The sequence below is a fragment of the Camelina sativa genome, chromosome 18 (assembly GCF_030686135.1).
Source record: "Camelina sativa cultivar CO46 ecotype springtype chromosome 18, ASM3068613v1".
In the NCBI taxonomy this organism is placed as follows: domain Eukaryota; kingdom Viridiplantae; phylum Streptophyta; class Magnoliopsida; order Brassicales; family Brassicaceae; genus Camelina; species Camelina sativa.
In genome coordinates this window covers 3297853-3313215 of record NC_141897.1, presented here as the reverse complement: position 1 = coordinate 3313215, position 15363 = coordinate 3297853, and the positions used below count along the sequence as shown (strand labels likewise).

At 33.9% G+C, this 15363-nt stretch overlaps 1 protein-coding gene and 1 pseudogene across 2 annotated transcripts; both read left to right on the top strand.

Moving 5' to 3' along the window:
* Positions 1 to 8150: 8150 nt before the first annotated feature.
* On the top strand, positions 8151 to 10257 carry LOC104760438 (putative acyl-activating enzyme 5, peroxisomal pseudogene; annotated as a pseudogene). Its single transcript, XR_015588220.1, has one exon. The product of XR_015588220.1 is annotated as a putative acyl-activating enzyme 5, peroxisomal pseudogene (transcript).
* A 587-nt stretch (positions 10258 to 10844) lies between these two features.
* On the top strand, positions 10845 to 13322 carry LOC104763108 (uncharacterized). Its single transcript, XM_087497622.1, has 4 exons — positions 10845 to 11068; positions 11180 to 11281; positions 11538 to 11746; positions 11828 to 13322. Exons 2-4 carry the CDS (start codon positions 11227 to 11229, stop codon positions 12065 to 12067), a joined length of 504 nt encoding a protein of 167 aa, XP_087353748.1. The 5' UTR covers positions 10845 to 11068; positions 11180 to 11226; the 3' UTR covers positions 12068 to 13322.
* Positions 13323 to 15363: the final 2041 nt, after the last annotated feature.

The window sequence follows — 15363 nt, the reverse complement described above, 5'->3', positions numbered from 1 at the left end:
CCATCTCCCAACGCATGGTTAAATCTTATTATACCAACTGCTTCAGCATCCAAGGTTTTGACGTTAAGGATGTGAATGTCCCACAAAGGTCGTGATCTATCTAGAGGAATCATTGTGAGACGTGAGATATAGTCATCGACGAAGCTTTGCCCACCATCACATATCTCTTCTTGATCTATGGACGGTACGATTACATGATCTTCTACGTTGACGTCGGTCTCGATCCATTTTGCACCATTTTCAGACTATTAAGATAAGGCACAGATGGAGACCAAACGACATGTGTTAAGATAGGATTTATACAAAATTTATATATCTATAAATAAATTAAAAAAAAAAACATGGCCGTACGTCGACTCAAATTACATGGAGATGAGTATAATAAATATCACATATATTTTTTAATTAATTTATTATCTATATTTAAAGAATAAATTCAAGAAAATCTAAAATTGTAAATCAGGTCATTTTTTAATTATCTTACGTAAAAAGAAAATCAATTTATTTATCTATATTTAAAAAATAAACTCTTGAAATTCAAAAATATGGTCATGTTTGAATGCATCACTTACAAGTGATCGAACATAATTATGTATAAAGAGTTGACAAAAAAAAAAAAAAAATGTATAAGGAGGTTTGCATATATATATATATATATATATACATATATATATATATATATGTGTTTTAGTGGGTACCAGTTTGCTGCAGAAACGAGGATACTTTTGGACATCGTGCCTCAAAGCATGAAGAACAACATCGGGGTTCATTTTGCTTTTGAACAACATCGTGGTCTTCCTTTATAAATAAATTATAAAGCGAGTTTGATTGATAATTAATTCTTCCTAACATACAAAAAATTGTAGTTGCCAGAAAACAAAATATTATTTTTCAGTTTCAAGGTGTTGGGTTTGAATTACCTAGTACTTAAGTGGTTGTGTATACATATGTTCATATCTATAATGTGGTCGAAACTGAAGATAAATCTAAAATTTGTGTGTAATATAAGGATTCGATGAGTAAATACAGTAAATTAGGGCTAGTTATCCATATCATTTCAGTTTATTAATTAGAAAGTTATTTTTGATATATTTATAAAAAGTATAATAGAAATTTACGTAAGTTTTTTTAATATGTGTGAAATATGTTAAAATAACACACTTTGAAAGGGAATGTAATATAAATTGTTGAGACACTTTGGAAGGTAATATAATATACAGAATAATTTGGATTTTAACTATTAAATATTTTATATGAGGTGTTAATTTATATAATTAACTTAAACTAAATGTTTGAATATCATAGTAAAATTTCTTTTTTCACTAATTTTTTCAACTCAATTGTCCATAAATGCTAAAAACTATTATCAAAGTTGAACAATCAAGATTACAAATAAACTTAAGAAATATGCATGTATGTAGTATTATATTTAAAATATATCTGATATTGCATGATTTGAATATATATATATATATATATATATATATATAGATAATTGCATGTAAAACATGTTATAGAAATTTTGGAAATTCATTTGTGTCTATACATATATGATTTTCTGATATTAAATAAATTAAAACTAATTAACATGACTAATTTTACAACTACCTGCGCATATGAGCGGGCTATTTTATATCTAGTTATGTAATAAATTAATACCTAACTTACGTAATAAACTAAAAAACAATTCTTACATTCATTCCTCCATAAAGTTACCAACATTTTAAGAATTAATATTAAGATATGAATGACCCACGACACGGACATTGGGTTGATCCGCCAACCAATTAACTTTTAAAATCATTTACATTGTTGGTTAGAAAAATTGGAACTCAATAAAAGAAAGCCATATCTTTATTACCTCACTCACACTTCAATATGATATTTCCTTTTCAAGTTTGGTTTGAAAATTCTGGTTTCAGTTATTTCCTTTTGTATAAATGAAGCTTCTTGTGGATCCAATAAAATTGCAATTTAATGCATCTATATATATATACATTTTTTAAATACATTTTGGGTTCTACGGTTCTACCATTTTTTCTGTACATTTCTCTGTACTTATTTAAAAACTTATTTACAAAGTTAATCATTAAAATTTTCCAAAAATAACATTACTTCAAATTTTCTTTCCTAAATATTTTACATTCCATTCCAATTTGGAAACAGAAACTAAAATATATTTAACCACAACTTCTATTATGTTTTGAATATATTCTATCTCTGAATTCATTTGCAAACAAAAAAATAACAATTTGATTTCCATTTTGTTTTCTAATACTTGTGAGGTTTGATTCTTAACGTAAGAAAAACTTTCATTCACATTTATTTAATTATTCTAATTAGTATATATAAACTTAAAAAAATATTAAAATATTACAAATATGTAAAATTAAAAAAGTTTAAAATACTATATAATATGATTATATAGTAGATGAGTTATAAAGAGTACATGTTAGAATTAAAAAAAATATCATTAAATTTGTGCTAACACGGGTTAAATCCTTATTTTATTATTTTTAACACTATTAATATTAGAATATTTGACATATAAAATCAAGTTAATTTAACTAAGATTGTGTAAAATAATTAAATTATTAGGAACAATGTGACTTAATCATAGTGTATAAATGACTTATTAGGTATTTAGTTCCCTTATTTTCTTTGTTATAATAATTAAAAATTAAAATAGAATCTCAAACACTAAACAAAACAAACTAAATATAACAAACAAATGGTCATGAAGTATATTGCGGGTTAAATAATTTAATATAAATATTTAGCTGTACAAACTGCCGGAAAATTTAGTTATTTCTCTATTTACAAAACATTCAATATTTGACAGACAAATCCAACATAAAATACAAATAATAATAAAAATTATATACACGCGATGTACCGCGGGTTAAAATTTAGTTAATTAAAAATTGCTGCGGATGGAAAAAGAGAGAAGCCTCTTCTTCTCTTGGCTGGAAATGAATACCACAAGTACAACTACAAAGTAAATACATATCAAGGTTGAAGGAATTTATTAGAAGCCACTTCTTCCCTAGTTCGATGTTTATCTTACACATATGTCCCTAGTACAGACTACCGAATACATGCAAATTAAACCAATCACAAAACCTTGCAATATCGATTCTTGACTTCAGTGTGTCTTTTGATTTGTCTTTGACATTCATAACAGTATACATGACGTTGTCCAAAAAAATCTTCTTCATATATATTTAGTCAAGATTGTGTCATAGCGTAAGATTCTTCCAATAAGATAGTTCCCAAAATGTGCTTTTTTGTGTCAATATGCCATTCATCGGTGACTTTAGCCGTTACCCTTTACCTAATGACCATTATTACTAACATCAAAAGTTTTAGGTGGTTCAACATGTCATATCTGCTCATCTAGAACTTTTTCACTAGTCAAATATTAAGGTGGGTACATCTTCACTGTGTGCTTTTCCTTTCAGAAAAACTTTTTGTCTCCGTAAAGAATGCCCTACATGAAGAAATCTTATGTGATGTGACTGTACTCAAACCAACATGTTCTTCTACCAGCTAGCAATAAAAACGTAATTGTACCATCTATGCAAATGGAACAAGATAGTTTTCCATGCATCGTCCATCCCAACAACTTACCATCTGCCGGAAAATCGCTTATAGTCCACTAGATAACATCTTTAAGGCTGAAATTATGATTTACTGGTACGTCATAGGCCTCAACTTCACTGATCCATAACTATTTTAACTCTTCAGTCAGTGGTTGGAGAAAAACATAAAAACTATAATTTGGTCCCAAATTTTAAGATCGTAAGAAACAAATACTCACTTCTCATGTACATATCTATCTAGAGGTATCATCATCACCAGTAACACCCGCAAACCAAAAGGAGGCTTTCTGGGTGGGTGTCGATTAACACTTTGGTACCCGATTAAGTTTTAAATCGATTATTTTGGTTCGGGTTAAGAAGAAAACCGTAAGGCTCGTTTTCAAAGAAAAATCTAGAGGTTCTTAGGGTTTGTAATCACTTTTTCGTAGCTTTGTGAAAGAGAAGAGAGAAAAAGTCATGTGTTTCTGGGAGCAAAAGGGAAGGTTTCTATGGATGTTTTGGTGAGATCTGTTCGTTGGAAAGGAATTCTCGGCGTGTGCGACTTTAGGAGGTTGTTATGGAGCTTGTTCTTATTGTTCTTCGTCATAATCTTCTTGTCTTAGAGGTGTGTGCATAAACATGGCTTATCTACGCGTTGAGATCTCTGTTTATTTGTTTTTTGTGATTGTATGATTGATTGTCTTGTCTTGTAGATGTGTCTTTGTGTTGGTATGGCGTTGGATGGCTATTTTGGAGTGTTAGGCTATGGCATAAATGGCTGGAGGTGGTGATCCATAGAGGAGAAGTGACGGGATAGACATTTAGGGTGTCAGTTTCAATTGAAGCAAAATGAAAATTACTTGTGGTTAGTTATTTATAAAGATTGAATTGGATTTTTGTTGGTTAATTTTGTGTTATAAAAATTATGGGTTTATGAAGGTGGTTGTTTCAACTAATGCATCTACTACTTTTCTAATTAAATTTGAAAAGTGTACTATTTTCCAACTTATCTCTTGATTTAATTATGATTATATAAAAACAAAATTATTTTGCAATAGATGGGAAGGAGACATAAACTTTCCTAGTTTTTAGTATCTGAATAAAAACAAGAAACATGTTAAATTATAGTTTTAAAAATTTAATATTAGAGGTTGTAACTCTTTCCTGGAGGTTAAAATTTGAAGGCTTTAAAAGCAATTAAAAGTCTTAAAGGTATTTTATTTCCCAATCAAGCTTTCATTACTTTTTTATTTTTTAAATTTTCCACAGCCACTTTAATGTTTTCCTTCTTTATTTCTCTTTCTTTTTTAAAGCCTCAAAATCACGCTTTAAAACTTTGTAAAACCAACAAATTTTTAAAACATAAAACTTTATTCCCCCATCATAATTAAAAACTCTCTATTAATTTACATATATGTTTTGCACAAACTTTTTTACCTTTCTTTTGATATCCACTTCTCTTCACAAATATATTATTTCGCCATCAACATTGCATTTCCTTACAATTTTGTTATTATTAAAATTTATTGTTTTGTCTCTAATTACATATGGATTTATAATTATCAAAATATATATTTATAAAATTATATATCTATATATAATATCAAACCCACTTTTGGGGGTCAACTTTAATCTAACGGATGAGATTTTTTCTATTATCTCATCTAACGGTTTAAAATTATTGATGATCCCAATAGTTACAAGTTTTTTTTTTCCAATAATCGTGTTTCTTCGTCGTACCCCCATCTTTTAAAAATCGCACCTATTAAACCCTTTGTTAATGATCTCAAAAGTTGCTATGTTTCGGTCTAACAATTGTGTTTCTTCGTTGCACCCCCAGCTTTCCATGTTGGCACCCGTTAGTTTTCACACCCTTTTGTTTTACACCTGTTTATTTATATAAAGTTGCAATGTTTTGATCCAACAATTGTGTTTATTCGTCATACTCCTAGCTTTCAATGGTTGCACTTGTTAGTTTTCACACATTTTTGTTTCACACCTCTTTGTTTTCACACTCTTTGTTTTTATATATATACAGATTTTTATGGACTTTGAAAAGAGTTTTTGTTCTTTGAGTATTATTAATGATCTCACCCTTTGTTAATGATCTCAAAGTTGCAAAATTTTGGTCCAACAATTATGTTTCTTCGTTGCACCCCCAGCTTTCCATGTTGGCACCCATTAGTTTTCATACCCTTTTGTTTTACACCTCTTTGTTAATATAAAGTTGCAATGTTTTGATCCAACAATTGTGTTTCTTCGTTGTACCTCTAGCTTTCAATGGTTGCACTTGTTAGTTTTCACACTTTTTTGTTTCACACCTCTTTGTTTTCACACTCTTCGTTTTTTTTATATATATATATGCAGATTTTTATGGACTTTGAAAAGCGTTTTTGTTATTTGAGTATGATTAATGATCTTACCCTTTGTTAATGATCTCAAAAGTTGCAAAGTTTCGGTCCAACAATTGTGTTTCTTCATTGCACCTCCAGCTTTCTATGTTGGCACCCGTTAGTTTTCACATCTTTTTGTTTTATACCTCTTTGATTATATAAAGTTGCAATGTTTTGATCCAACAATTGTGTTTCTTCGTCGTACCACTAGCTTTCAATGGTTGCAATTGTTAGTTTTCGCACCTTTTTGTTTCACACCTTTGTTTCACACTTCTATGTTTTCATACCTTTTTGTTTTTATATATATACAAATTTTTATGGATTTTGAAAAGAGTATTTATTATTTAAGTATTATTAATGATCTCACCCTTTGTCAATGACCTCAAAAGTTTCAAAGATTCGATTCAACAATTGTTTTTCTTTGTCGCACCCCCAACTTTCCATGTAGGCACCCGTTAGTTTTCATCCTTTTGTTTTACACCTCTTTGTTTATATAAAGTTGCAGTGTTTTGATACAACAATTGTGTTTCTTCGTCGTACCTCTTTATTTCAATGTTTGTACTTGTTAGTTTTTGCATCTTTTTGTTTCACACCTTTTTGTTTCACACGTCTTTGTTTTCATATTTTTGCATCTTTTCGTCGTACCCCCATCTTCAAAACTCGCACCTATTAGTTTTTCACATTTTTTTTACCCTTCTATGTTTTACACCTTTATATTTTACACCTCTTTGTTTATTATATAGAAAATTTTATGGAATACAAAAACAAGTTTCGAATTTATTGTTTTCTGAGTATTTTTTATACTTACAAGTTAATAAATAAAATCATAGATTTATATGTTTATATATTATAGCAAACTCACTTTTAGGGGTCAATTTAAATATAACTGATGAGATTATTTTTATTATCTCATCTAACTGTTTAGATTTGTTAATGATCTTAAAAGTTGCAATATTTTGATCCCAACTTTCAATGTTCACATTTGTTAGTTTTTGCACATTTTTGTTTCACACCTCTTTGTTTTTATATATATATATATATATATATATTATGGAACTTGAAAAGATTTTTTGTTATTTGACTATTGTTTAATACCTCCAAATTTGAAAATTCTGGGTATTATTTTATTTCAATTTATTAATCAATATTAATTCACTCATCTTTGTTAAAAAAAATTAGATTGTTTTATTTATTAATTCATTCATCTAACTTTTGTTTGGTGTCGTTTTCCATCTAACTGTATTAATCATCTCTTTCAAGTATTAATTTAGGTAATTAAATTGTGATTTCTAATTTTTCATACATTTATCTTTTTAGTCAATTTGGTTGGTTGCAGTTGCAGCTATGAGCTCTTTCTCCCTGATTCTCTTATTATTTTTTTTATAAATTTTGATAGAATAATGATTTAAATTTTATTCTATGTGAATATCTTTCAAAATTGATTATCTGAGTATGATTGGGTAAACCTAGATTTATATATCTTTAACATATTCTCTTATTTTCACTGAATCGATTTTTCATTTTTATATATATAACAAATATTTTATTTAACTAATTTGGTTAATTCATCTTACTCATTATTTATGACTTTTATATTATATAGTTAAAAAATTACCAAAAAATTATCACTCGAAATGTGAAATTAACAATGTTAATACACGGGCCGACATCTTAGTAATAATAAAAAAAAAACAGTTTTAACAATAAGATTTTACTGAATCAAAATATTTACAGTCAAAACCTTTGCAGCCAAATTCTTTACAGTAAAATTTTTACAATCAAAGTTTTTACAACCATAAATAACATTTATTACGCTATAGACTCCTCCTAATATCGTTTTTTCTTTTTTGAATTTAATATCATTTGTTTTTTTTGAATTTAATATCGTTTTCTCAGTTGTCCCTTTATAAATTAAAATTAGAGGTTGTGTGATTAACTCTTTGCCGAAGGGAGACATGGACAGATGGACTCCTCCTAATATCGTTTTCTCAGTTGCTGTCTTTCCCGGAGGGAGACATGGACTCCTCCTAATATCGTTTTCTCAGTTGTCATCTATAAATTAATACTGCCTCTGATGGACTGATGGTCACGACTCACGTTTTTTTCCTGTTTTGGACATAATAACAGTTAACAAAGACTCTTTAATTATGTTTTCTTTGTATACATAATTTAAACTACAAAGTATACTCTCTGATAACCCACGCCTTTAGGTTGTATGATTAACTCTTTCCCGGAGGGAGGACTCCTCCTAATATCGTTTTCTCAGTTGTCGTCTATAAATTAATACCCATTTTGTATAGTCGTTGGTACAATTAAATTCTGCAACCGCCTGTGATGGTTATGGGCTCACGTTTTTTTCCTGTTTTGGACATAATAACAGTTAACAAAGACTCTTCAATTTGTTTTTCTTGTATAAATAATTCAAACTAGATAGTATACTCTCTCATAACAAACTCGAGAAGAGATGGAGGAAATAAAGCCATGCGCCGCTAACTCGCCACCATTGACGCCGTTAGGGTTCTTGGAGAGAGCCGCCATCGTATACGGTGACTGTACCTCCATCGTTTACGGAAGTAACACCGTTTACACGTGGCGGGAAACAAACCTCCGTTGCCTCCGCGTCGCGTCCTCTCTGTCATCACTTGGGATCGGAAAGTCCGACGTCGTCTCCGTCCTTTCTCCCAATACTCCGGCGATGTACGAGCTCCAGTTCGCTGTTCCCATGTCCGGCGCAATACTCAACAACATCAACACACGCCTCGACGTACGCACCGTCTCTGTTCTTCTCACACACTCTGAATCTAAGCTTCTTTTCGTCGACATCTTCTTCTGTAGTCTAGCCATAGAAGCTATCGCGATGATGACAACTGATCCGCCCGTTCTCGTCTTCGTCGCAGATAAAGAAGAGGAAGGAGGAGGAGGAGATGCTGACTTGGCCGATTGCAACAAATTCAGTTACACTTACGATGACCTGATCCAGAGAGGTGATCCGAATTTCAAATGGATCCGACCCGAAAGCGAATGGGATCCAGTTGTGCTTAATTACACTTCTGGTACAACTTCGGCTCCTAAAGGAGTGTTACACTGCCACAGGGGCATTTACGTTATGTCAGTTGACTCACAAATCGATTGGACCGTACCGAAAAATCCGGTTTACTTATGGATTGTACCGATATTTCACGCTAACGGTTGGACCTATCCATGGGGAATCGCCGCCGTCGGAGGAACAAACGTCTGTTTGCGCAAGGTTAACGTGCCGTTAGTCTATCGTTTGATTCGTGATCACGGCGTCACACACATGTGTGGAGCTCCGGTAGTGCTCAACATGTTATCCTCGACTCAGGACTCGCAGCCTCTTAACCGTCCCGTCAACTTCTTAACCGCCGGTTCTCCGCCTCCAGCCGCCGTGATCCTCCGAGCAGAATCAATCGGGTTTGTGATCAGTCACGGTTACGGACTAACGGAAACGGCTGGTGTGGTCGTCTCCTGCGCGTGGAAGCCGCAGTGGAATCGTTTACCGGCGAGTGATCGTGCCATGTTGAAGACACGGCAAGGAGTGAGAACCATCGGAGGGTTTACTGAAATCGACGTGGTGGATCCTGACTCAGGTCGGAGCGTTGAGAGGGATGGAGAAACCGTCGGAGAAATAGTGATGAGAGGAAGCTCGATCATGCTTGGTTACTTAAAAGATCGGATCGGAACAGAGAAAGCTCTCAAGAACGGGTGGTTATACACCGGAGACGTTGGTGTGATTCATTCGGATGGTTATCTAGAGATTAAGGATAGGTCAAAAGATATAATCATAACGGGTGGAGAGAATGTGAATACAGTTGAGGTTGAAACGGTTTTGTATACGAATCCGGCGGTGAATGAAGTGGCGGTGGTGGCGAGACCTGATGAGTTTTGGGGAGAGACGCCGTGTGCGTTTGTGAGTTTGAAAAGTAGGTTGAGTTCGAAACCTACCGAGGAGGAGTTGATAGAGTATTGTAGGAAAATGATGCCTAGGTTTATGGTTCCTAAAACTGTCTTGTTTATGAATGAGTTGCCTAAGACTTCGACTGGAAAATTTTCGAAGTTTTTGCTTAAGGAGATTGCTAAGAACATTGGTTGATGAGACCATTTCTTTAAACATCTTCCACCGTTCCACAAAATGTACAATGGTCAGTGGATTTGTAATTCCTCTGATCGATCGTACGTAACTCAGATCGTGATTCAATAGATGGGATGTGTACCAATATGTAACAAAAGGGTTTGAATATAGTATTGGGATTTGTTTGTTTTTACGCGGGTTTGAATTGCTCGTCTTATTTGGCAAGACTTATTTGTTTCGACGGATCCAGAGCAAATTGATCTTACCAATGTGGTGTTTAACATCGACTCTGACGTGTGTTGAGATTAACAAACTGATTGATGATTAGGAAGGAAACAACTGGGATTTAACTAGTTCACTATTTTCTTGAGAATTCACCAGTCCTTATGAAACTCAAGCTGAGTTTCACAGATTCTCCTAAGGCTATGACCAATCAACCCATAGATCACATCTTCAAGATGTATCTTACATCTAGAAAGCGTTCTCGCAGATGTCAAGTTATCATGTCTTAACATGCATCTGGAGTCAGTGAAAGCATGCATGAGCATTGTCATCGAACATTGGTATACAGAACTATTCTCATGGAAGTAGCAGTTAGGCTTAGCCATAGATTCTTGAATGATAATGTCTTCTTCATATTTTCCCATCTTTCTTCTGTTTGGATTCTTTATTTTCTGTTTTAAATCTTAATCTCAGTTTCTTGGAGGGCTTTAATCATCTTTGAATTCAAAGTCTTTTCGAAAAATACCGAGCATTTTACGAGATCATAACTTTAATTTTCCTTCGTCAATTATTGATGTATTGTTGTTGACTTCAAGGTTCTCTGTTCGAAGCCAGACTTGTCTTTTTTCTTTTCTTAATACCATCCATAAGCTTCTTCTGCTCGCCAATGTTGACTCAGTTTTCACATTTATTAATTACGTAGCATCGAAGACAACAGTTGAAGACTTGCTTCATCATCAATTTTCTGATCGAATCGAATCTCACATTCATTATTGTGTTAGGTACTTGTTTAATTTTTTTCATTCTTGTTCTAAGTTCTTAATTTTGCTGTCAGAAACCTATCTTAGATATAACATTAAGTTTTATGTATTTTTTTGGTTATGTCATTGCAGCTTCATTTGAGTAATATGGAGAACCTAATATTTCAACAGCTCGGCTCATGTCCCTTACCGATAAAAACATCAGAAATCCGTTCAGCTCCATTCAAAACAAAGGTGACCACACGTATGCAGATAGTTTACTACACGCAATCCATAAACCTCACCTTGACAAGCTTCTAGTCCTCTGTTTAAAGCTCTGTTTTTAAGCTCAAATGTTTCGGCTCCAAATATATCTTTTTTGTAAAACCAGTTTTTTGGTTTGAATAAATTTTACAGTAAATTCATTTTACATATATAGTTACAAATTATGTTCTAAATGTTGATTTTGATTTTTTTTTTTTGTTTTTTTTTACTGTCCATTGTGCATCAGCAATGTCAATGTCATCAATAGCTAACGAGAAGTCGGATTATGCTAGAACCGCAACGTCATTCCGGAACTTTGTATCACAAAAACCTGATTCACAGTTTCCAGCAAAGTCAGGAAGATACCATCTTTACATATCTTACGCTTGTCCATGGGCTTCAAGATGTCTTGCAGTATTGAAACTCAAAGGGCTTAAAAAAGCAATAAGCTTCTCGGTTAGTAAAGAATCCGTTTCCGACATATTTAGTTACGATTTTCTATGGAACATAATCTGATCGATCGGTTTTGTTCATTAGTCTGTCCAACCAGTTTGGAGAAAAACCAAAGAAAGCGACGACCATATGGGATGGGTTTTTCTAGATTCAGATACAGAAGTTCTTGGAGCTGATACTGATCGTCTTAATGGTGCAAGAAGCATAAGAGAACTTTATGATATCGCTAGCTCGAACTACACGGGCAAATACACTGTTCCTGTAAGTTCTTTAAATCCATGGTGTGGCCTTAAGTCAGATTTTGGTAACATATCGGATTTTTAGATTTTGTTTGTTTGTTTGTTTGTGGTTGATTCTTTGGGATAAGAAGCTTAAGACTATAGTTAACAATGAGAGCTCTGAGATAATCCAAATGTTCAATACGAAGTTCATTCATGTTGCAGAAAACCCTTCTCTTGTTCTTCACCCTCCCAGTTGAAAGAATGAGATGTGTGCTAGATTTACAGACTTGTATGACAGATCTGTATGTGCGATGTTTAACAGAGAGATGAAAGGATAGTGAAGAGACGACACAAGAGATTTGTTAACAGGGTTTGAATAACCTACATCCCCGGGACCAAGTCCAAAAACATTCACTAGAATTAGAACGCAAAAGTTACATTTGCCAATGGTATCTAGCACACACTTTTGCCTACCACTTTAATCTACATGAACTAAAGGAAACACCACTCTTTGCCTTTTCCGACGAGTGTGAACCTCTACAAAAACCACCAGCAAATTCTCTATCTTACTGGTGGGACAACACCACACACAACATGTGTGCTTCTCTCAATTTTAGGTCTAGGGTGCGTAAGCTTCTTCTTACTACCACCTCTTCCTTTTATACCTCTTAGAGTTCTCCACAAACCCTAGGTTCCACAAGCTTCTTCCTCTTGAATTTTGGGTAAAATCTTGTTCTCTTTTTGTCAACTTGACCCATGCTTTTGTTTCTGACACACCTAACACAAGTATGCTTTTCTGACACAGCCGCTCCACTGTTTGCTGCAACTTGAAGCTTTTCCGCTCTATTGCACTACACAACCTCTTCACGAGGTTTACCCTGTTTCCAGCTCTGTTGCAATACACAACCACCAAACATGTCTGCTCTGTTTCCACCTCTGTTGTACTTCAGGTTTACTCAACTGCTATATATCTTTGCTCTGTTATAGTTGCTCATTTCTTTCTGCTCTGATGTGCTTTCAGTTTCCTCAGCTGATTAAGAATATCTTGGCTGAGTTCTCACTTCTTGAATCTTCACAATAAGACTCCAAGGTTCAGCATGTCACTTCATTCCATGTGACTTCACATTGAGCTGTCTTGGCTGTGGTAGATTCTCTGATTCTCTATCTGAGGAATCATTGCGTTTGTGTCTGTAGCTGGTTACACATATTCCATTTTGTTCACTGCTTCTATGTCTGAACATGCGTTTGTATCAGGTTTTCTCATTGCTTCTTGATCATCTCTCTTGAGTCTGATAATCAGTAACAACACCAATATATCTTCAATCTCTCCCTTTGTTACTGAGTTATAGAACGTTATAGAACTCAAGCTTTCTCTATTCTGGCACTTGATGATCTTCAAGCTTTCATGTTGTAACTGAGACTTTGGCATCTTCATTACCTTGAGAGGATTCTGTCATTGATCTTCTCTTATCTGTTTCACTAGTTGCTCCTTTACGCTTTGTTGTCAGTCATACAATTTTGTCAACACAATGTATCTTCAATCTCTCCCTTGTTGACTGAGTTGTAGGACTGACAAACGTTGATGATCTGCAACCTCTACATATCATGTTCTTGTTTCTACTGGCACATCTGTTTCAAACAACTTCAATTTCGGTCAACACACAAATCAATCTCTCCCTTGCTGACTGTGTTGAAGGACTCTAGCTCTCCCTTAATCATAACCCATCAAGATCCTGATCTTGACTTGATCACATCTTCAGTGAATATCAAACACCTACAAGTGTTGTCTGCAACCATGACATAGCATAGCAACAACAACAACTAGCATATGGGAGTAAATCAGAGAGTCTCCCTTTATAGCTCAGTTTGATATTCCACTTCATACAATGAAACCAACTCATCATCATCAAACCTTGGATTTTGAATGTAACGCCATCTTCTGCATTTATCAAACACCTTCAAGTTGTGACAGCAGCAATGACACAAGCATAACAGCTCCAACAACTAGCAAATGGGAGAAAGTACAAGAACTCTCCCTTTTTAGCGCAGTTTGATACTCAAGCAATCAATGGCACTAACTCATCCTGCAAGGCAACCATAAAAACTCCCCCTGCTTGAGTGCATAACTAAGGTAAAAAGTAACATATCAAGAGCATAGTCCAATAAGGAACTCATTAAGCAAATATTGATCCTCCTCTTGCTTTGATGAGAAGAGTCTGCTCAGACTTGCCTGAACACTGCAGAAACTTCACACATACCAAAATCATAAAACCAGAACACGATATCAGCCATCAAACCATTGACAATGATTACTTGGTTACAATGACACAAATGAGAGTAGCTCAGAACTAGTTAACCCATCTTCAGAAATGTACCGCTGTCGCCAATAGGAACAGGATCAAAGCCTGTCGTACGCACAAAACAGCTAATTTCTAAAGACAAAAACACAAACTAGTTCTGAGTTGAGAACACTTCCTTGAGAGCACAAATGTCAAACATCTTAAAATCCTCTTTGAACCTCATGAATCTTAACTTTGTCAGAAACTCATCAGCACTAGCAAACAATGTGCTTCATTTCAAAGTTCACCCTTTGAACAATGGAAGCAAAAATTGATCAGAAGCAATAACACAATCATCAAAATAATACCTTTGTAGTTGCAGCGGAAACTTAGACATATAATCTCTCGAAGAATTGATGATTTGTTAAACGTAGCACTGACTGAATAGCCCCAGCTTTTGCAGACTTACTTGCTCAAGTAGCCTTGATTTAAAGTTGTTTCCATTTTTGCAGATATAGCCTTCAGAATGCCCTCCTTTAAATTCAGAAACCCTTCTTACTAAGAAAGACTAGAGATCCATATATTGTACTTCATGAGGTCGACATGCAGCTTCCATTAAACAATTGCAATACATACCACAACTATGATTTCCTTGAGACTCCACCTTGAGACAACCTTTAAACAACATCTTTTGATCCCAACAATGAACCAGTGAATAAGATAGACAATTGTAGCTTCTGAAGCAGGTGTTGTTTCAGTATTTGGAACATCCTTCTTCAATGCACAAAAGAAGAACCTCATAAACAATCCTCAGATTTAAAAACTAGAGCAGCAACAATTTCTTGAATTTCAAAAGCGATGTCCCAACTTTCACTGACAAGACACTTCAGCTTCTTGGGTTACAACATAATCGGTTTTACTCAACTCTGAGTACTCTACCTCAGATTGATCCCGAATAACATCTCCTTGCAGATGTCACTTTTGCTAACCTTGCAGAACTGAACCAGAGTTACACAACTCAGAGTATTCTACCTCAGATTGATCCCGACCATCTTATACTACAAGTGAAAGTGAATCCTTCTCTTAAACTTTAATAATCGAGCGCTCTTACTCTTCTCTT

What these genes read in the sequence shown, in the direction of transcription:
- LOC104763108 (XM_087497622.1), top strand. Translation starts at nt 11,227, where the DNA reads ATGTCCCTTACCGATAAAAACATCAGAAATCCGTTCAGCTCCATTCAA. An exon ending in CAGCTCCATTCAAAACAAAG is followed by an intron (nt 11,282 to 11,537) that starts GTGACCACACGT and finishes ATTGTGCATCAG; the next exon opens with CAATGTCAATGTCATCAATA. An exon ending in AAAAAGCAATAAGCTTCTCG is followed by an intron (nt 11,747 to 11,827) that starts GTTAGTAAAGAA and finishes TTTGTTCATTAG; the next exon opens with TCTGTCCAACCAGTTTGGAG.